This window comes from Perna viridis, chromosome 13, assembly GCF_037379345.1.
Source record: "Perna viridis isolate PV_CMFRI_1.1 ecotype Kerala chromosome 13, ASM3737934v1, whole genome shotgun sequence".
Lineage (NCBI taxonomy): Eukaryota > Metazoa > Mollusca > Bivalvia > Mytilida > Mytilidae > Perna > Perna viridis.
Window position 1 is genome coordinate 30,796,766 of NC_142457.1, and position 23,149 is coordinate 30,819,914.

The 23,149-nt window shown below is 33.8% G+C and overlaps 1 protein-coding gene across 5 annotated transcripts in view; it reads right to left on the reverse strand.

The window, feature by feature from the left end:
* LOC148600311 (uncharacterized) overlaps positions 1-23,149 on the reverse strand; it is a 322,920-nt gene that overhangs the window by 30,862 nt on the left and 268,909 nt on the right. For all 5 annotated transcript variants that reach the window (XM_088557824.1, XM_088557823.1, XM_088557826.1 and 2 more), the window contains 31 exons: positions 22,821-23,120; positions 22,339-22,644; positions 21,532-21,837; positions 20,850-21,152; positions 20,171-20,476; positions 19,087-19,389; positions 18,474-18,773; positions 17,417-17,722; positions 16,667-16,972; positions 15,866-16,171; positions 14,800-15,105; positions 14,011-14,316; positions 13,421-13,723; positions 12,310-12,615; positions 11,515-11,817; positions 10,781-11,083; positions 9,937-10,242; positions 8,735-9,040; positions 7,821-8,120; positions 7,301-7,606; positions 6,796-6,907; positions 5,797-5,969; positions 4,988-5,278; positions 4,470-4,793; positions 4,189-4,279; positions 3,829-4,029; positions 3,373-3,514; positions 3,007-3,206; positions 2,356-2,554; positions 1,485-1,523; positions 566-749 (listed from right to left, as the gene is read on the reverse strand). In XM_088557824.1, coding sequence (XP_088413950.1) covers positions 566-749; positions 1,485-1,523; positions 2,356-2,554; positions 3,007-3,206; positions 3,373-3,514; positions 3,829-4,029; positions 4,189-4,279; positions 4,470-4,793; positions 4,988-5,278; positions 5,797-5,969; positions 6,796-6,907; positions 7,301-7,606; positions 7,821-8,120; positions 8,735-9,040; positions 9,937-10,242; positions 10,781-11,083; positions 11,515-11,817; positions 12,310-12,615; positions 13,421-13,723; positions 14,011-14,316; positions 14,800-15,105; positions 15,866-16,171; positions 16,667-16,972; positions 17,417-17,722; positions 18,474-18,773; positions 19,087-19,389; positions 20,171-20,476; positions 20,850-21,152; positions 21,532-21,837; positions 22,339-22,644; positions 22,821-23,120 — 8,043 coding nt within the window. The remainder of the gene's footprint in view (positions 1-565; positions 750-1,484; positions 1,524-2,355; positions 2,555-3,006; positions 3,207-3,372; positions 3,515-3,828; positions 4,030-4,188; positions 4,280-4,469; positions 4,794-4,987; positions 5,279-5,796; positions 5,970-6,795; positions 6,908-7,300; positions 7,607-7,820; positions 8,121-8,734; positions 9,041-9,936; positions 10,243-10,780; positions 11,084-11,514; positions 11,818-12,309; positions 12,616-13,420; positions 13,724-14,010; positions 14,317-14,799; positions 15,106-15,865; positions 16,172-16,666; positions 16,973-17,416; positions 17,723-18,473; positions 18,774-19,086; positions 19,390-20,170; positions 20,477-20,849; positions 21,153-21,531; positions 21,838-22,338; positions 22,645-22,820; positions 23,121-23,149) is intronic.

Sequence of the window (23,149 nt, forward strand, 5' to 3'; positions counted from 1 at the left end):
TTCATTGACAACACGTTACATATTACCCTGCACAACATATGATGTTTCATTAACGAGGTAGACCTAGGGTAAGGGATATAACTCTTACAAATCATTGGCATGTTTGTATTTGCCATTTTACATCAATCTCATGTAAGCATCAAAGTAACTTAGACTAATTTCATTCTGCCTTAAAGGAAAGTTTGAATGGCTTTGGTGAAATTGAAAATGATACAAACATATCACTGATTTCCAGAGTTATAGATAGATGACCTGTAAATCTTAATGTCTTTTGGATTTCACTTGGTGCATAAATGAAGAACAAGAAAATTTTGCATCTCTGCCAACTTTTCCTGTACTTCACTAAGAAAAAATGTAAATTTCAAAACCTTGTTGAAGATTTCCTAGTATTTATTTTGAACTCGTGTAAGAACAATTGATAAAGGAAAGGACTAAGACAAACGTTAAATCTAAATAATCCTTTCTAGGGGAGATAATTAGGGAGGAGATGATCCATCTATGAGAAACCCTGAAAATGGGAATATAATGAAAATAAGAATAAACGCATTAAAGAGCGATAACTTACCGAGTACAAGACTTCTGCCAAACACACCATCATCACCTTCTTTCCTAAAGATGGCGCTGTCTCTTGAGATTTTACCGATAGGTAGAAGATCAAGGTCATCTTCTTTATGTCTGTGTTTGTCACGATAGTCCTTGTGATGGAGTTTAGATAATTTTTTGCCAGTAAGTTTCTTCTCGGCTGCTCCCTTATTTAAATAATGGAAAAAAAAATATGAATTAAAGAATGTGGCAAAACGGAATTGGAATTTGCTGAAATCAAAGCTATGTTTTAGACATAGGCTGTCATTTTGATGGCTTTTAAAGTTTCAAATAAAAAATGTAATTGGCACAAAATTTAGAAAAAAAATTGATATTAAATTATATCAATACAAAATGTAGTTAATTTATTACTGAAGTGAGCCATTATCTTTTACACATAGTTCAATTAAATTTATGTATTTGCATTGATAAAAATTCTATCAACAAATATATAACTCACAGTTTGTCACATTCCATGCAAAAATTATAACAATGGCATGATATGTGTATATGTATATATATATATATATTGGTTGTTGAATGAAATGATACATAAAAAATAAAAAAGCTTTAAACGTGATTAAAAGTGATGTTCCATATAAAAAAAGAATACAATCTGTCATTATTAAGCATGGATTATCGATGAATGATAATGTTGAATTTGAATATCAATTTTTTTGTAATTTTAGTTTTTTTTTTTTTTTTCAAATATATAGGATGGATGTGGATAGCAAAAATACCAAAATGCAGTAACCTTGTCACTGAGATTTCATCAAAATGATGGCCACTTAATTTTTTATAAGTTGTATAGGCTAACTCTAAATTATATGCTTTGGAAATCTATGTTTAATTAACACAGATAAGTTGTAAAATATGATTAAGCGCAAAGATGGCGTACTTACTCTTGGCAAAGTCTTGGTATCATCGTTTGGTTCTCTGGGCTAAAAAAGCAGCATTATGCACAAATTATTGCATAAATCTAGCTTAATCTACCATGTATGGAATTATCATTGAGAACTAATTAACTACACATACATAAAGCCATGATATGATGCTTTCCTTAAAGGGAAACAACTCTGATTTAACATATAAACATTGATCACAATTATAATAAATTTTTACCAGAAGAAAATTAATATTTTTTTAATTCTTTGTTCATTTTCATTGATAGCTCTACAATATAGAAAAAAAAATACATGACAAACCGCAACTCTTAGCCAATGGAGTCACTCAAAAGAAATAAAAATGTAGAATCAGTAAATTTAAATAAGGCTAAATGCTGGGAATATAACAAAAATGTAAGACAAAAAAGAATTTAGAAAAAAAGAGAAAAGATTTTTTTCAGTAAAATATCAGGAAGAAATAACTGCAAAAGATTCTTAGCAAATGAAGGAAAAATGAGATGAAATGAAAATTAAAAGCAAAAGCACACAGGGAAAAGTATGAAATTCCTGTTTTATTTTCAAACAGACCCCCCCTCACCTCCCAAAAAAAAAAATGTGTAGCATCCTTTAACCTCATACTTAAAATTGCTGATACCAATGTTTTTTTTATTTATATCCAGATAAAATTATATCTCAATCTTAAATTCCAAAGGTCATTAAACAATATTTTGTATTTTATTTATAAGAATTTATTCGATACATGTACTTGAATGAACTGAACTTTACAGACAAAATCAGGAATTTCATCAGAAGAGTAAACACATTAGTCACAACAAAAAAGGACAAAATCAGAAAGAAGAAAACAAAACAGAAAACAGACAAATCTTACATTGAGCCATGGGTGAGCAAGAGCTTCATCAATGGTCATTCGGCTCCCCTTCTCCTTCACCATAAGTTTCTTGATGAAGTCCTTGGCATCCTCGGATATGTTTTCCCAAACCTCATCCTCAAAGTCATAATCACCTTGTGTGATGTTGGCAAAGGTATCTAAGTCATTCTCACCAGCAAATGGTGAGTATCCACTCAGACTGAAATAAAAAAAAATGGTGAGTATCCACGCAGATTGAAATAAAATATTTACAAGTTGAATGCAACCATTTGGTTGAGTTTGATAATAAGTCCAAGATTAAATTCCTGCATTTTTAATAAAATTTCTAAGAAAGAAATGGCACATTTTTCAAGTTCCAAACATAAAATTTCAGAGAGCTAGCATAGGTAGTTATTATATACAAATTAGTACCATATAAAATATCTATCAAATGAAATTCTGTGTATGAAAGCCTTTATGAAACAAAAAGTATGGTTTGAAAACATCTGGGTAATGATTTTCCTCCCATATATCTTGTATTTAATGTAATATCCCCAAAAAATTCCAAGAATAGTAATAAAAACCTTAATTTAACATTAACTACCCATTGTATAGTAATTGCTTATAGTTACTTAGGAATGTAATTATACAATAGTCACTGGCTACACTTACATGACATATGACATTACACCAAGGGCCCACATGTCCGTGGAGAAGGACACAGGTTCAAATGAGATGATTTCTGGAGCACAGAACTCGGCTGTTCCGAACAAAACTTTGACAACTTTGCCTTCTTCGAGTCGTTGGGCAAGTCCAAAGTCTATGATCTTCAGGTTGTTGCTGTCTTTAGTGACAAACATTACATTCTCTGGCTATAAATATATAGGAAAGAATATTCATTATAAAATAATATTCTAAATAGGTAAAGCCTAAAAACAGATATTAGAAGATATGTGTGTATTTCAAAGATATTTGCAGAATAACAATTATCAGAAACATTGGTCAAGTTGGATTATTTCTATTTTTAGTAACACTTACCTTGAGGTCAAGATGTAGGATGTTACTTCTGTGCATGTGTCTGACACCTTCACAGATCTGTCGCATGTAGGTTATACAGTCAGCTTCAGTAAAATCAAAGTCCGCTTGGACTAAACGATCGAACAGTTCACCTCCACTCAACCTGCAGAAAAATTATTTCACCGTTTAATTAGTAAAAACATAGTAAGACTGATATGATTCAATTTAAGTCAACTCTAAGTTAACCTTGACAAGATGGTTAAACAGTTCAAGTTAACTCGTGAATTTTTTTCATTTTACAATGAAAACATCCTAAAAAAGTTGCCATCCTGTTTCTGCATGGGTTATTCCCCCTGTACTTACCTTATAGGTTCCTACTATCATTCAAAAATATGCAACATAACATGTGTAAGGTATTTGTAAAATATGCTTTGACCATCTACATAACAATACATCAGCATCATGAGCATAACTTACAATTCCAAGATGGTGACCATTTCACCTGCTTGATCAAATGCTTCATGGAGCTGTAGAAGTTTTGGATGATGGAGGTCATTCATAATGTCAATTTCATGTCTTACTGCTTCCTTCTCGTGAGGCTTGCAGCGGATAAATTTGGCAGCCCAATTCTTGTTGGTGGATCTCTCAATAGCACGATGGACAACTCCAAAGGCACCACTGAAAATAAGATATAATTTCAAAAAATAAAAAAAATATGCGAAATGAACCTTTATCATCTTTATAGCCATTTTTTGTAACATTACAATGTAAATGAAATGAATAATGAAAATAAATAAAGACTTTTAAAAATAAACAAGTTTAATGTAATTGTCATACCGTCCAATTTCTTCACAGATGATGTATTTTCCGAGGACATCACCCTTGATTCTGTCAGGATTAACATTATCACCTCTGAAGCTGGCATCATCTAAAATTATAAAAGATATTCAAAAGTCTATAATCTTACAATTACCAAATATTTTTAAGTCATGGCTTTTTAGATTTGAGTTCATAGAAATGAAAGAAACAATTGATCAAACCAGTTATAAAAGTAATGGAAACTTTAATACTGGTGTTAGAACTTTTTTACCCCATTTCTATGTTTTTTTTTAACTTACACATGCTATCATAGTCAACATCAGGTACTTGTTCCCGAGTCAGTACAATATCTGATTCTGGTCCTGGTTCACTGATTCCGATCAAATTCTCTGACAAGACACGGAATTTATACTCCTTGAACTCTTCAAGACAATCAACTGCAGCAAATGGCGTCTTCGTAGAAGTTGCACGTCTCCATGCTTTGGTTTGTAGGTCACATTTCTCAACAATATAACCTGTGATGGGGGTGCCACCATTGTCTTCTGGTTCCTTCCATGTCATTTTGATGGCAAATTTGTTGGTACCAGTAATAACTGGTTTCTCCTCTGGTGGTCCAGGACGATCTGTTTAAATTAAAAGCAAAATAAAATTAAAGCAATTTCAAAAGGTCTACTGTAACATTGAAAATACCATTTTTTTTGGTGAAAGAAACCAAAAATTAAAATATATATCTTGAGTAAGTCCCTTTCCATAACTTAAAACCTAACTAATTCAAATTCACTTTTGCATTGCACATTTTAAAGACTTCAAAACTCACCAATGACCCTGATTGGAATACTAAGAGAGTCACTTCCAAGCCTGTTCTCGACATTGATCTTGTATGTTCTACTGTCAGTTCTCTCTGAGTCATTGATAGTCAGGGTAGTGTGTCTGGCAGTAACACTAATATCAACACGCTTCTTACGATCGATAACTTTACCCTCGACAGACCATGTGACCTTGGCTTCAGGTTTGGCACGGAACTGAATCCTAACTTGCAGTATGTCTCCCTTGCAGATGTAGAGTCCATCAAGATATCTTGGTGGAACTTCAACAATCTTTGGTGGAACTGTAACACAAGATATAAAAGATTAAGATATAATAAAATTAATTCACTTACATGTAAATAATCTTTCCCTGTTCTGAGAAAAAAAATTCAAAATTGATAATAAATCTCAAGAGCAAATTCAGAAATTTAACTGTGCCGATCCATACCATGACTTTCATCTATCAGAACTGTGAAATAATTGACTGTGATTTTTATGACAAGCCGTCTTCAGTTTAATTCCATATTTTAGATAATCAGGTATCTTATTCATTAATAAGATATCTGAAATATGAAAACAACTTGCCATAGATTTTTTTCTTTTCTTTAGAAAAATCCACTGATTGTAATGTTAAGTCTGCCTGCCGACATTCGCCATTCTATAAAAAGATTTGGCACAACTGTAACCCAGCAAAAATTTATTCTGATTTCAAATCAAAATTTTTGTTTCATAGATTCCTGTTCAATTTCTGAATGATGAAAATAACCTACTTAAAAATAACAAGAGAATTTTATTTTTATCATTTTTAATTAGCCCATACCTAAGACTTCCATCTTAGCCTTTGAGTTGGCAGATCCCATGCGGTTCTTTGCCACACATTCAATGGTTGAATCTCCACCTTCTACTAAGTCCTTAATGATCAAACTGTGAACCCCATTTTCACTCTTCATGGTGTAATGTCTGCTGGGAAAAATCTCACGGTAATTTCTGTACCTGTTAAGAGATGAGACATTTAGATGTTTCAATAAGAAATTATTTTTGTATCACAAATTATGATACAGATAGATGTAGATTATTGAATGTTCCATGTAAAATAGGGACGGAGCATCTGCTATTCTCTGTCGAAACATTAATAATTCAATTTCTTTCTGTTGGAACTGATATATTCATTTGAACTTTTATCACAGATACACATAATATGTTACCATTGGGTATATAACAACATTATGGTGCATTATCAATAAAGTTATATGTAAAGCTCCGTCCCTTACAGACAAAACCTTGATGCATACTAAATTTTGATAATTCACATGTAAAAAAAATTCTGTATTTTCATTCTCTGACACTATCCTGTCAAATTTTACAACTTTTTTCTCTTGTGATGTTAGAAAACTTTTATGTTGAAATATTTCCAAAAATATTTTTAGGACCTTGAAGTCTTAAGCAAATTTCGCAGATTTAAAGTTTAAAAGATATGCAAATATTAACTTGCTTGACCTAGGGTAAGGGACATAACTCTTGCAATCAGTGATATGCTTTAATCAATCCCAGATACTCTGATGCTTACATGAGATTGAAATAAAACGCTGAATACAAACGTTTCAATGATTTGAAAGAGTTGTGTCCCTTACCTTGGGTCTACCTCCTTAATTATAACAAACTTGATGAGGCCTGTTTGTTTATAATGTTAAATTTTTAATTGATATTTTGCTATATTCAACTTTCACTCATCATGTAATGAACATTTTAAATGGCTACCTAAAAAAAAATAAAAAATATCGTTTTAAGTATCTCATAAAGTATATCGCTTTAAACATACCATGTGACACTAGGTGTTGGCATTCCAGTTACTTCAGCTGTAAATTTAGCTTCTTGTCCTTCAATACCAATCAGGTCTTCAATCACTTTAGTGAATTTAGGTGCTTCCATTACTAGAATAACAAGATGATAGATCAAAATATCATATTTTGAAGTAAGCTACAAAAAATTCTCATACACTAGAAATCACAATAATAAAAATCTTCTTAGTGTCACGTAACTCATCTGGGTTTCCCCCTTCAGAGAATTTCAAACTTGCTTCTTTTGTGATCCTTGTTTATTATTAATTTTTTAACAAACTGATATGTTTCTTCTTGAATGAAGCTAGAAGAAAACATTACACTCACTTTTGTTTTGTTTCTGACTTGTTGGGTCTATTCAATTCATTTAATTTTGTTCCTTGATATAAAAAAGATGCACACAGACTAAGGGACAGACTGACACTAAATAACTTCCACTTTGAAAGCAATGGGTATAGGGAAATTTTTTATAATGATTTTTCCTACCTTTTTGTTCTCTACAGTAGAATTGTTCAGTCTCAGGAGATGGTTCCCCGATACCCTCATCGTTCACTGCTCTGACACGGATACGATACGGTATATCTTCAAACAGGTTGTTGACCTTAAACTTTGTGTCAGAGATGGGTACTTTGTTGATTGGCATCCATGTGCGACCAGCCACATCCATGCGTTCAAGAATGTAACCAATGATTGGTGAACCTCCATCGTGTTCTGGTGGCTGCCATGACAACTCAACAAATTTAGGACCAATTGCTTCTATTTCTGGTGCAAGTGGTGGGGCTCCTGGCTTGTCTGCAATATTAGAGATCATTAAAGGTGACAGTTATTTATAAACACTGTACCAAAAACCACAAACAAACAAAACAACCTGAAGACTCAGTTTTATTTTGATGGTCTTAAGACTAATCACCAGAAACAAAGCTATATTTTCAATTATATGATTTTCATATAATTTAAAAAAAAAAATCAATTTTACTACAAAATCCTAAAACCTTGTACTGTATACCTTTTCTGCCCTTAAGTTCAACTGGTTTCTTTAGTTCAGCAGGGCTACTCTGACCAGTAGAGTTCTCAGCAAAGACACGGAAATAGAATGTTCCTCCCTCCGGTAAATCACTCATGTGTTGACTCTTGACAAGTGGTGGTACCCTACATACTCTCTCCCAGTGCTCACTATCAGGTGTACGTCTCTCTATCAGGTAACCAGTCAGTCCTTTCTGACCTGAATCTGGAGCTTCCCAGGTCAAGGTCAAAGAGTCCTTAGTTACATCCTTCACCCTCAATGATGTTGGGGGTGATGGCAATTCTGAAAATGAGAACAAGGAAACTTATTTTTTTGTTATTTAATAAATTGAAAAATGGAATTTCAATGCAAGTATTTGAAGTATAATCTTGTGAAGTACTTTTTAGCTTGAGAATATGAAAATTGCATTTCACATGTTTGTTCAGTTCCTTTGAAATAAATTAAAAAATGACAATGAACTATCTGTAAATTGAAGGTCATAATAATGCAATTATTGAAACAAAAACCCTTCTTTTCAACATCCATCAAGTTTATACTGGGTATAAGATAAATCATTGAAGATTTTCCTTTTAAGATTTTTTCAAGTACGTTATCATTTTGTGTATGGTCCCTTTTCATTAGAATCAGATCTGATTTACTGTTTGTTTTTAACATCCTATGGCTGACATTTCATGCATATTAATAAGGAACATTTGATTAATCAAACAGACCCTACTCTGTATTACTTTGACTTAACCCTATGTAATGAAGCATGTAACCCCAAATCAGACACATTATTCAAAGTTCAACCTAACCAGTTGTCACTTTATCTCTGATATCCCACATGTTTCTCAAGGATGCAATCACTACCAATTTTCTTTTACCCAGTTCAGGATCATTATCAATATTGTACATACCCTGTACTTTCTTTGGAGCAACCGTTAGGTCCGACTCTAATGGTTTACTCCTGCCATAACGATTCTCAGCATACACTCTGAAAGCATAGTTCCTGCCCTCAGTCAATCCAGTCACGGTGAATTCATTCGCGGTACCACGAGTGGTAGTCACATGGAACCAACTGTGTCTGGTTCCCTCTTTCTTTTCAACGGTGTATGATGTTATTGGAGAGCCACCATCAGATACAGGAGGTTTCCAGTCTAAGGTCACACTGTCCTTGGTAAGAGGTTTGACCTTCAGAGGTCCTTGAGGTGGGCCAGGAGGTCCTATAGAAAACACAAGAATAAAAATTATTTCAAAGCAATAAATTAAAAATTTTAAGTACTTCACTGTCTAAGAATCAGGATAATGTGTATAAATTGTGGCACATGAAGGAAAAAACCCAGAAATTTTATTGCATTAACCTAGTATTTATACCTGATAACTTCCAGAAATAACCATCAAAGTGTTTTTAAAATCTGCTTTTTTAAGATATTGATAGGTCAAATTTAGTTGAATGCACTATGGAGAAATGGTGGGGACATTTTCCTGCACTTTTTCCTTTTATAATCAGTCAAAAAAAATATCTATATCACAGATGCTTCAGCATAAATTTAAATAACTTTTCAGTTGTTTTCTAGATGTTTTGAATATACTTTAGGAAAAAGACCAAACTGAGAAATATGATGTGCCACCCATTGCCTGATTCTTACAAAGAATGGTACTTAAAGTAGCATACAGAAACATCAACAGCTTTATCATTAAAAATTTCTAGCCATGGTACATGTGCTAAAAAAATAAATTAAGTGAAAACTTTTGTAAGAAGTAAGTAAAAGCAATAAAAATGTTCTGTAGTTTTCATGTAATGAGTTTTTCTAATGTAAAATATTGTAATTAAAATCTGTACAACAGACACCTGTAATTTGCTTTTTATATGTTAATATATTTATCCTTGTGAACTTTTCCCATCTCAAAACATAAGGAGTGAAATGACATTTCATGAATGACAGATAATCAAACTAGGGAAATAAAGTTAGCATTACTCCTAATACATTTATACATTTTTTTGTCCAATAATGCATAAAATAAACAAAATCTTCAACAAAGGGGTGGGGGTGGGGATGGAGGGATTGCAAACCTCAGATACTGCCAATGGCTCTTTGAAAGATAATCCAATACTTACCATATTTACTCTTAGGAGTAACAGCCTTGTCTGTTTCGAGAGCTGGACCAACACCAGCCTCATTTTCAGCCATGACACGGAAATAGTAGTCCTTATTTTCAATCAAATTGTCAACTTCAACAGACAATGTGTCTGGTGGTAACCTAGCAACACGGAGCCAGCGTGGACGCTGAGCTTCACTCTTTTCAACAATATAAGCAGTGATATTTGATCCGCCATCTTTTTCTGGTGGTTGCCATGACAACTTGACATGGTCCTCTGTGATGTCAGTTGCATTGAGTGGAGCTTTTGGTTTGGATGGTTTTTCTACAAAATGAAAATATCAACATTCATTATTGAGAAAAAATTAGCTTGCATTTTCAAATTTATAAATCTATGGCTTCAAAACAATAAAAACATACAGTTTTTCCAATTGTGAAAAACTTAAGGAGGTAGACCTAAGGGAAGGGACATAACTCTTGAAATCAGTGATATGTTTGTAACATATTCAACTTCACCAAGGCCTATCAAGCTTTCATTTGAAACAAAATGAAATCACTCCAAGTTACTTTGATGCTTATATGAGATTGATGTAAAATGCTGACTACAAACGTTCCAATGATTTGTAAGAGTTGTGTTCCACACCTTAGGTTTACCTCCTTAAATCATCAAAGTTTTTATTTTCATGTAATTTAATTTCAAGATCACTATATAGCTCTGATACAACAATGATGGAATTAGAAGATTATAACTTTTTAGCCTTGACTTAAAAAAAATAAACATAAGGCAGTGTGTTTTTGATGAATAGTTAATCATAAAATTACAGAACATCTGAATAAACTTTCTCATTATTTTGTTCACTTACCAATAACCTTCTTTGGCTGAATAACAGCCTTGATTTCTGCAGGTTCACCAACACCGACAGAGTTCTTCGCCTTGACTCTGAATGTGTACTCATTGTCCGTTCTCAGATGTTTGGCAGAATATGTATGGACAGCTCCTGAAACATCCTTCATTTTGATAAAGTCGCCAAATTTACCATCCTTTACTTCAACAATATAGCCGGTTACTATGGCGCCACCGTCAGATTTTGGTTTCTTCCATCGGATGGTTATGGAGTCTTTGTCCATTGTCATTATCTCCAGATTTTCTGGTGGTGATGGTTTTTCTAGAATAGAATAGTCTGAATTTTGATACAGTTTCACTAATGATGATGAAGAGAATATTTTCATGAAAAAGATGTCAGCAGTCATTAGAACTCAGTGAGTGCACAAAGGCAAAATTTTGCTTCAGAAATAATTCTCTTCAATTTTCGTTGCATACTTTAAAAAGATAAATTTCAGCAATTAAAAAGAATGATGAGTGTTTCTATGTGTAAATTATCAAATTAGCAGGTCCTGTTTTTTGTGCTTATCTGTCCAATGTGAAAACAGCAAAAATTTATATGTTTACAGAATTCAATTAGTATTGAATATTCACCTTCCCTTTTGTAAGAAGTCACTACATGCAATTAAAACATAAAATTTCTGCCAAATACATAGTTATGTAACATTTTCATAATTATGGAAGATAAGTAAAAAAAAAACCAGTTGTTTTTACCAAGTGGTCTTTGTGGCACTGCAGCTTTGTCTATGACAGCAGGTTCACTGAGTCCTTCAGCATTCTCAGCAAAGACACGGAAAATGTACCCACGTCCTTCTAACAAATTCTTTACTGTGTGCCATGTGACATCTGGTTCCACTCGAGTGACTCTGATCCATTGTGATCTACCTGGTTCCTTCCTTTCTACTGGGTACCCAATGATGGGAGTGCCACCATTAGATTCAGGGGGCGACCACTCTAGTGTGACACTATCTTCTGTGACATCAGTTACCTCAAGATCCTTTGGAATTGAAGGTACATCTAAAAAGGAAGAAAGTAAAACTACATGTATAATATAAATGTAAACTGGGAAATATTCATGTTCTTTATTTTCGCAGCCTTTACAATCAATCTACTTTCATATTCAGTTTTCAATTTTCATTTGTTAGATTTCTGTGAAGAAATGCATGTATTTACAGTAATTTCTGTGTTAAAAGGTCTTATGTAAAGTACCAAAAAATAATTCAGCTGCAAAATTTCACAGTTTACAATATATAACCCTAAAAACATGGTGAGATAATTTCTGTTAAGTACAGCCCCAAAACCTTTTTTGTGCACAATTAGACAGGAAATATAAAGTTTTAACTACAGTACTACAATACTTTGTTTTGCCGATTCTGTCTCTGTATATATTTCCTCCTTAAAATACCATGTTCCCATAAAGATTACCTTTTTCCCATTTATATGTATTGTGACAATTTAGAAATTATATGTACTGTGAAAAATGACATGCACATTGGATGGCCAACTTACCAACAGCACTTTTAGCTGTAACAGGTTCTGGTAACTCAATTGGCTCACTAGCACCAAGCTTATTCTCAGCATAGACTCTGAAGTTGTATGCTCGTCCACGGGTCAAACCACCAACTTTGTAGTCAGTGACATCTGGTGTCAGACGAGTTGCTCTCATCCATCCACCAACCTTGGTGTCAAATTTCTCAATGATGTATCCTGTCAGAGGACTTCCGCCATCACATTCTGGTGGTTGCCATGACAGCGAGATGGAGTCCTTCTTGATGTCAAAGGCTTTCAATGGTCCTCTTGGTGCATCTGGTGTTTCTGTAAATAAAAATATTGATGTCAATAAAAATGAAATTAATAAGAAGCTGTAGTATTTTTCAGTAAAAAATCTTTTTGAAGGATAATATTTTAAAGTCATGGGCTTAGAATTTGAAATAAAACAATTAAGAAATTGATGGCTACAATCATTTAGCTATTCTAGTTAAAAAAAAATCAAATGAATCCCTAGTTGTCAAAATATGTGTAAAACAGTGAAATCTGACTTAACCACCAAGCTCTGAATAAATTGTAAACCTGTGTAAAGTCCTTTTGTGTAGCTATTTTAAGTAGCACTCCAGTTCAGAATCATGCAAAATGTGATTCATGGGTGAAAAGCCTACATATTTTTATTTTTGATATTTTGTTTAAATTGCCATAGTAAACAGAAATTAGCATTTGGTTTTTCATATAACCTGTGTTCTTAGGAGATAAAAATTATATAGAATGCACAGCCAAAATTAAGGGAGATAACTATCTAAATAACACTAAAATACAATGGAATCTATTGGATTTTCAGTGTTGATTATCCACTAAGAGAAGACAGACTGGAATGCATAATTACACATTTCATAACATAGACCCATAAGACAACTTAATTACACAAATAAAAATATGTAGCCTTTTTTCAGATTTTGCATGATTCTTACAAACACAGCTACTTAACTGTTTTACATGCCTACACCAAACATCGATTGTTGGGGTTTAACGTCCTCCTACACCAAACAAAATTGCCAAAACCAAACAAAATTGGTTCAATTTAGACAGGTTTTACTGTAGAACTTCTGATTTTAATTTCAATACAAACCTAGTGGTCTCATTGGTTTGATAGATTTGTCAAGGTTTGTTGGGCGACCTTGACCTATTTCGTTGACAGCACTGATACGGAACATGTAATCAACACCTTCGTCCAAGTCATCAATAGTTTTCTGATTGATCTTGGATGGAACAGTGGCAACCTCTTTCCATTCACCAGTTCTGCCATCCTTGGCCTCGATGAGGTATTTCTTGATTGGAGAACCTCCATCATCACTGGGAGGAGTCCATGTCAAGGTCACAGAGTTAGGTGTTATGTTACTGTCCTTGATCTTTCCTGGGCTGCCTGGTTTAACTGTAAATTGAGGAATTGTAAATTTTGATAACAAAATACAAAAAACATCCATTGCCTAACTATAAAACATTAATTTAAAAGATTGATCAGAGATTCCTTCAGATCATTGTCATGTACAAAATTACTTTTTTTTCAATATCCTGTACAATTTCCTGATTCCATGGTAAGAACAAGAGAAGGCATATCTAATGCCATTTTTTTATCAATTATAACTATCTTTTAAGAATAATAATAATGATATTCATTAACTTCAGTTCCATAAAATATTTTTTCTTCTATAAAGTTACCTGGTGCCCTTCTAGGTGTAACTGGTTCAGATGTTTCTAAGGGTTGGCTCCTGCCTTCGTCATTCTCAGCAATTACACGGAACATGTAATCATTGCCCTCAGCCAATCTGTCGAGTGTGAGGGTGTGTGTATTGGGACGCGTTGTGTCAACCTGGTACCAATTGTTACGCTTCATATCACGCTGTTCTACAATGTAACGTTTAATTGGTTTACCACCATCATTTTTGGGTGGTTTCCAACCAAGTTCAGCCGATTTGGCAGTCACATTGGACACCTTGATTGGTCCTTCTGGGGTATCCGGTGAATCTAAAAATGGAAATATAAGTATAGAATGTAAAGATATTAATTTTTGCAGTGGACAGGTAAGCATGAAAATCAATTCCTGTAAAATTCATTTTTTAACACTACAAAATGCTAATCCTATTTTGATACTGCAAAAAAGATATGCCAATATGTTTACATGACAGAATCTGTGAAAAATAGCCACCACATTAAAATTAATATGTTCACATTTATAAGAACAATACTGCGAATATGTATGTGTACAAATAATGGCAATAAGAATTAAGCTTAGCATTACTTCCAACATGAAAAAATCCAAGGGTGATAACTCTACCAAAACTGTCAGACCATAACAAAATTAAATGCTAATTTGTTACATGTCAGGGAAATAAAAAAAAAAAAAAAAAACATCAAGATAGTCAAAAAAAAGTACGACTGCATAGATTTACAATGCATAAACATAGTACCCAATGCACTTCATCTGCTTAGTACTAAAAAAAAACTCACTGTATGGACTCTTTGGAATGACTGATTCCTCTCCCTCAAGGGGTTCAGAAACTCCAGCCTTGTTCTCAGCCTTGACCCTAACATAGTACTCTGTCTTCTCCACCAATTTTGTCATGGTGTATTTAGTTGTTGTTGATTTAATTCTGTCTAAGTAGCTCCAAGAGACTTTGGATTTCTCACGTTTTTCCAACACATAGTGTGTGATTGGTGAGCCACCATCATCTTCACTTGGTTGCCAAGCAACAGTGACTGATGACCTCTGAATGTCCTTGAACTCTAGTGGTCCAACTGGTGGTGAGGGTGGTTCTGTAAGGGAAAATGACTTGTTTTAGATTTTCCATGATTCAAAAATAAAAAAAGGTGCAGAAAATTATAAAAAGGGGAAAGGGATTTTGATCTAAAATATGACAGGTGACATAAAGTCTTTATACTAAACTAAGGCCATTCAAAGTATATTTCTTAGTTCTCAGGCTATGAAACCTATTGGTAAGGCCATTCAAAGTTATTTGCTTGGTTCTCAGGCAAAGAAACCGATTGGTAAGGTCATCCTTAGTTCATCTCTTGGTTCTCAGGCTAAAGAACTTATTGGTAAGGCCACTCAAAGTTAACCTCCTGGTTCTCAGGCTAAAGAACTTATTGGTAAGGCCACTCAAAGTTAATCTCCTGGTACTCAGGCTAAAGAACTTATTGGTAAGGCCACTCAAAGTTAACCTCCTGGTTCTCAGGCTAAAGAACTTATTGCTAAGGCCACCCAAAAATAATTTCTTCATTCTCAGGCTATTTTTTACTGTTTTCATTGTTTCTGAAAAGTGCTGAGGATGCTTTTGATATTATATATCACCAGATGGAGTAAAAAATAGTTCTTTTGCTGTTACATGTATTTTACTGAAATGGCAATATCAATGGGTTAATCAACACTTTAAAAGAAAAAGATGGATGGCCTGAGAAACAAAGGTTGGTTCTTGTTGGCCTTAGCATAATAAAGTATCATAATTTCTAATCTCCAGAAAAGTTAATGAAATGCCTCTTAAAACAGCAAAAAATTCACATTAAAAAAAAAACATACTAATTGGCTGCTTAGGTGAGTAAGTCCTGTCTGTTTCCGCCTTTTCACCCTTTCCAACCTCATTTTCTGCACAGACACCAATATAATATTTCTCCTTGGGGTTCAACTTCGTTATGGCAAAGTAAGTCTTGAATGAGTCGACAGATGTAATCTCAAACCATTTATCATCACTAGATTCTGATTTGATGTAAATATAGTATTTCTTGACTCTGGCCCCGCCATCTTTTGTTGGTGGTCGCCATTCGATGGTGATTTCTGTTTCCGTGATGTTGGTTACCTTAAGGTTGTTTGGTGGTCCCGGGGCACCTGTTAAAAGTACACCTTTATTATAGAAAACAAAACTTTTCAACTAAAAAAATAAAAATACAAAACTTTTCAACTAAAAACAATCATAAAATACTATATAGATAGATATATATAGATTTAGAAAGGTCTGAAAAATTTCCAACAATGTTAGAACTGTCAAATTTGGAACTGAAACTTGTACCACTTTGACATCTATGGCAAAACCGTCTGCACAAAGTCTAGTGCTCAAGACCACTAGGCCAGCTAGGCTATATAAAAATATAGCTTTCGCTGGCAAGGTCATTCCTCCTTGTAGGATATATTTAGGGTTGTAACTTAGTACTTGATGTATGGTAGTACAGGACAGCTCATCTAGGTGTTGTTATGTAGGATAGAGGATCAAATTAATGATACATGTCACAGCACAGAGGACCTCTTTGAGTGAAATAGTTGGTTTTTTTTTTTTAACTTTGCCTGATTCTTAAACAGACTTGTACATAACCTGTCCCTACTTACTTAGTTTCTTCTTTGGAGTAACAGATTCAGCTCCCTCTAGTGGCTGACTTTCTCCCTCCGAGTTGACAGCCTTAATTCTGAAGATGTACTCATTATCCACGACAAGTTTCTTAGCAATGAACTTTGTTGTCTGTCCATCAACAGAACCTGCCTTACCCCACATGCTGCGGCGAGATTCACGGACCTCGATGTTGTAGTTTGTAATAGGAGTTCCTCCATCAGATTTGGATGGTTTCCATGACAACTCGACAGAGTTTTCTGTCAGGTCTGAGAATTTCAGTGGTCCTTCTGGTGCTGAGGGTTTATCTGTCAATATATCAAAAAAATGTTTACCAATTCTTTTCTCAATATAATTATGGGAGACAATTCTACATTGAAGTAAGGAACTGGGAGTAGAGGAAGTTACATATAACATATCAGTATTAATATGAACAGCATGTTAACAAAATTTCAATTTATCTGCCAAACAATAAAAACTCCATTAAAATTTAGCATAAGCCAAGCCCTAATTAAAAAAAATAACACATAAGAAAAAAAAAAGATTTTTTTTTATACTGGCAAATCATTTAATTACATAATAATAAAAAATATAAGTAGACCTTTGAGTTGTAAAATCACCAAAAAAAAAATAAAAAACACGAAAAATTCATCCAGACAACATTATTTATTCTTTTGAAAAACCATATAACATTGATTTTTGACAACCTATATTTTGGAAAATTTAAAACATTGCAAAAAAAAAAAGCTAACCAAATGGACTCTTCATTAGTATTGGTTTTGGCATTTCAAGGTTATCGCCCTGGCCATGTTTGTTGACAGCTGATACACGGAAATAAAACTCTTTCCCGATGTCAAGGTTTTTGACTGTGAGTTTCAAGGTGCTGCCATCAGTTTTCTCAACTCTAGACCACATAGATTTCTGGACGTCACGTTTCTCAATGACATAACCTGTGATTGGTGATCCTCCATCTTCTTCTGGTGGTTGCCATGACAACTCAACTGTGTCACGTGACAAGACTTTGCCAATGAATGGGTGAGTTGGTGCACTTGGTGGTCCTGAAATAGGAAGTTCATAGTGAAGTATATATTTTCACAAAATTTAAACAAAAATTAACTATATCAATTTAAAATTTGCCATTATTGTGCCAAAATCCATTATTACACGAATATTAAACTGTCATGAATATTTTCTTCGAAGAACATAACGGTACAATTTGATGAACTGTCGCAAATTTAAAACTAGGTGAAAGCAGATATATAGCAGAAACTGAAAAAAAAAAAATGGTGCAAAAATTTCACGGTTTACAGTATATAATGAAAAGTAAACTGAATCTAAATAATTCAAAAACTTGGCTTTACTTTACATCAGTATTCTAAACCTTGGTAAACCAAACATCTGTCTAATCTGAACATTTCCAAGTCCAAAAGAGACTTGAATCCCATTATAATAGTTTCCTATCATGTTGCAGTCAATGGCTAATTGAATTGATTAGAATGCTATTCTATATTAATAAGCTCAATTCCTGAATTGGCAATACTTGCATTTTTTTTTATTTCTCTTTATGCAAACCTGTTGGGACAGTGCATGTAGGAAGTTATCCCTCATTGAGTGTATCTTGTTGGAGATTTTTTACATAAAAGCAAACTTCTAATGTTAAAATTCAATTAATTAGAATTTTTCACAGAAAATATAGTAAATTTAACCAAACCCTCCAAAAAATCTCACTTTTTAGTGGGAGATTTTAATTTTTTTTATTTATTTTGTAAATGTGGGATGATTAACAGGTATGTTATTAAGCCCCCTTACCAGTTGGTTTGGTAGGAGTGACCTCCCCTGATTCCAGTGGTTTGCTTTCTCCAGCCTTATTTACTGCAAATACTCTGAACTTGTATGTTTTTCCAGTAATTAGGTCACTGGCCTTGATTTTTGTAGTCTGACCATCACAGATTGTGACCTCTGTCCAGACCTTACTGTCCAAGGTCAACTCTACTCTGTAGCTTGTGATTGGAGCACCACCATCTTTTCTGGGTGGTGACCATTCAAGTGTTACCCCTGTCTCAAGAATGTGAGAGAATCTGATTGGTCCAATTGGAATCTCAGGTGCAGCTAAAAATAGAAAGACAGGTGAATCAAAAAAATAGTTATCTATTCATACATTAACTTTATGATAAAACTAAATAAATTTTATTTCATAAAATTTTATACTTAAAAACAAAATTGTATTTCTCAAAGAAAGATGTATTTTTTTTTCAAAAAATGCATAGCCATTTTTTTCTGGGGGTAATTTTCATCCAGATTAATTGTTTTCCTTTGGTTATAAAAAAAACATTTTGAGAATTTTTTTCATACAGTCAAAATTTGGGCACAAAGCACACAGTAATCAATTAATTTTGAATTAATTGACTTTATAGATACATACTGGCTTCCTTGACAAGTTGTATGGCTTGTGTTGTTTCTACTGGCTTAGATAATCCTTCATCATTCTCAGCTAAGAGTTTGAAGAAATAGTCAACTCCTTCTTTAAGACCTTCAACTGTGAACTCTGTAGATGGTGCTCTGATTTTTCTCTCCTTGACCCAGGACCCAAATTTCTTATCTTTCCTTTCCAGAAGATAGATCTTGATTGGTAAACCTCCATCTGATTCAGGTTCCTTCCAGGTTAAGGTCACTGTTGTAGGGGTTGTGTCCTTGACACCAAAGTTTTTGGGTGGTGATGGCACAGCTATTAAGTAGAAGAATAAGGCATTAAATAAACTTGACTAACTTTTAATTTGATATTCATTACAAATTGTAATCATAATACTAGTTCCTAAATTCAGAATCAATATTTTAGAAAATATTAAACAGAAGAATTGGATAATTAAAAATGTCATACTGTGAAAGTACTTCTTGGATACCAATTTTTGTGGATTACCTAAGAAACACAAATTCATTGATTCTTGAATTTGTGGTTTTGAGGTTTTCAGGACACACATCAAGGGGAATCTGCTTTTCATTGGGAACCAAGTTTCTTGGTCTGGTTCATCCAGGAAAATTGGTACCCCATGAACAATGGTATTTTCACAGTATTCATTTAATTGGGCTTTCTCTATATTTTGAAAACCCACCTTTAAAGCAACTGAAACACTACACTCATTTCTGAATTTATCAATATCAGTGGTTTTCATAGCCTTTTTTCAGAAATACTAAGTGCAAACTCACAAAGAGAATACCCTTCACTACAAATGGATTAAATGCTAAATGTAAAAACCCTAAAGTGGGATTATCTCCCTTTGTAGTCTTCCTATAATATATAATCATATTCCTTCAAGAACATTGAAATATGATGTTCAACATTCCTATAAAATTTCATCCAAATCCATAATATGGTTTAGGAGGAGTTGTTCTAACAAGAAATGATAACAGACAGACAGACAGGTTGAGTCCTATGTACCTCAAACTTTCATGGTATAAAAGACAGTTAGATAGACATGAGAATTACCATACACAATTTTATTACTTACAGTATGGACTCTTGGCTGTAAAGGAAGCTTCAGCATTCAATGGTGAAGATGGTCCTACATCATTTACAGCTCTGACCTGGACAAAATATTCCTGTCCTTCCTTCAATCCAGAAAGGTCAAAGTTTGTGACATTAGGCTTGGTCTTTCCAGCCTCCACAAATGAAGACTTCCATCCTTCTCTTTTCTCTATAATGTAGCCTGTGATTGGTGATCCACCATCTTTTTCACTTGGTTGCCATGACAATTTGGCAGATGTTTTGTTGATGTCTAAGATTTCCAATGGTCCAACTGGTGCAGATGGAACTTCTATAAAAGTAAAAACAAAAAGTCTTCTTTGACAAAATCAAAAAAATAAAAAGCAGAGTAATGCATGATATGATTGAGGTGGTATACTGGACAGAATAGGTAAGTATGAACACAAAATTCATCTTTGTTAGTAGCTCTTAAAATGGATTGTGATTAATTAATGGCGAAAAACATCTTCTGGCCAAAATGAAATAATATAATTAATATTGGTATTAGAGCTAAAATTATATCATTTACTGGTAGCTTTTCAATTTTTCTACAGGACTCTTTACATTTTTATAAAATATATTTCTTAGTCTTGTATCATTGATTTTTGAGTAATGCCTGAAAAGTTCCAAAACTTCTTTTAATCCCATCTTATTTTTGAGCTTACCCTTTGGTTTTTCAACGTTGACTCCCGAATCAGTGACACCCTTATCACTGACCCCAACATCATTCTCTGCAGTGACCCCAAAAATGTAGGCCACACCAAAGTCAAGGTTAGGAATGGTAAAGTTGGTCTTGTAAGTTTCTACATTTGCAACCTTGATCCAGTCATCAGTCATTTCAACTCTCTTCCAAATAGTATAACGTCTGATCTTTGAACCTCCATCACTGACAGGTAGTGACCATTCTAGGTGGGCAGAGTTTTTGATGACCTTGGCAACCTTGACATTTTGAGGTGGTGAAGGTGCAGCTGTAAATAATGGAACCAAATTTTCTTTATCCACATTCTAGGATTTTAAGCAAGTAATATTAAGCAACTTATGGAAAAGTGGATTACATTTGAACTCAAAATATATTTATATACCTACATGTATTTACTATTGAAAATTGTTACTTAGTTTCCTCTATTACACTGATGTATTTTCATCATATAAATTTTATGGGGTCACAGCCACATGGACATTGGTTAAAATTTTACTTCACCATTTCAAAGCACACACAAAAAATCTTTTCACTTGATTTATGTCCATCAATGTAAAATAAACAAGGCAATGCTTAAAATTCCATTATGGTCTTAAGAATATTTCAATAATATTCAAATTGGGTAAATAAATAATGTGAAGACTTACTGAGTTTCTTTGTTGGCTTGGCAGATTTATCAGAGGTCAATGGTTCACCATGACCTTCAGCATTAACAGCTGACACACGGAACAGATATTCATTGTTCAGAAGAAGTTTTCCTACAGTAAAGGTGGTGACCTCTGGTTTGACCTCTCCAACCTTTGACCAGTGTGCCCTGCGAACATCTCTTGATTCAAGGATATACTTTGTGAGCGGTGTGCCTCCATCACTCTTTGGTGGTTTCCATGACAATGTTGCAGAGTCAAGGGTAACATTGGAAATATCAAGTGGGCCCTGTGGTGCTGATGGTTTGTCTAAAAAGACACATATGAAAGATTAGCAAGATATTTAAGGCTGAACACATTTAAGCAATGTAAGATAAATGATAATGTGTTCAAATTAAAAAAAGAATTTGGAAAAATCTACCAATAAAAAGTACATAAATGTAAATGTTTTCAAGTTATTGTACTTAATTTTGCATTTTGTAAACTATGAACACATTGTCATCAACGGTATAAATTCATGCAAGAGTTTGATTAAATTTAATGTCAGACTTGACATACAATTTAAGGAGGTAGACCTAAGGTAAGGGACACAACTTATTGTCAAATCATTGAAATGTTTGTATTCAGCATTTTATATCAATCTCATATAAGAATCACAGTAACTTGGAATGATTTCAATCAGTTTTAAATGATAGCTTGAAAGGCTTTGGTGAAATTGAATTTGATACAAACATATCACTGATTTCAAGAGTTATGTCCCTTCTCCTAGGTCTACATCCTTAACTGAATACAGAGCAAAACCAATCTTACCATATGGACTCTTGATTGTGACAGTCTTCTCTGTCTCCAGTGGTTCACTGACACCAACTTTGTTCTCAGCCATGACACGGAACATATAATCAACATTTTCCATCAATTTCTGTACACAGTAAGAAGTTATACTTGGCTCTACCATAGCAACCTTCTTCCAGATGTTACGCTTGGCTTCCCTAACTTCTATGATGTAGCTTGTCAGTGGTGTGCCTCCATCATTTTCTGGTGCTTGCCATTCAATCTTGGCGGAGTCCCTCTGGATGTCAGAGACGTTCAGTGGACCAACTGGTTTGGATGGTTTGCCTACAAATGGAATATTGACACAATATTTTGAGCTATTCAAATTTAAATTCCAATTAGACGAGGAAAAAAAGTGTCAATTGATATTAATGCTTCAGCAATTTTTTTTAGCATTCCCTGGTATAATTTTAATCATGAGAATAACTTTAATTTCACGAGATATCCAATCAATATTTTACCTGCTGGTTTCTTAGGAGTAACTGGTCCTGATTCTAATGGTTTGCTATCACCCACTTTGTTGACAGCAATAATCCTGAAGGTGTAGATGTGTCCCTCCTCTAAATTCTTTGCAGTATATTTCTTGTCAAATTTGTCAACCTTAGATATTTCTAACCAATCACCATCATCCTTAGATTGTAGGATTCTGTAAGCAGTGACTGGACTTCCTCCATCTTCTTTGGGAGGTGACCAATCAAATGTGGCAGAATCTGCTGTTACCATGGTGAAGTGGACTGGTCCTACTGGTGCAGATGGTGGAACTGGGAGTAGAGGAAGTTATATATAACAT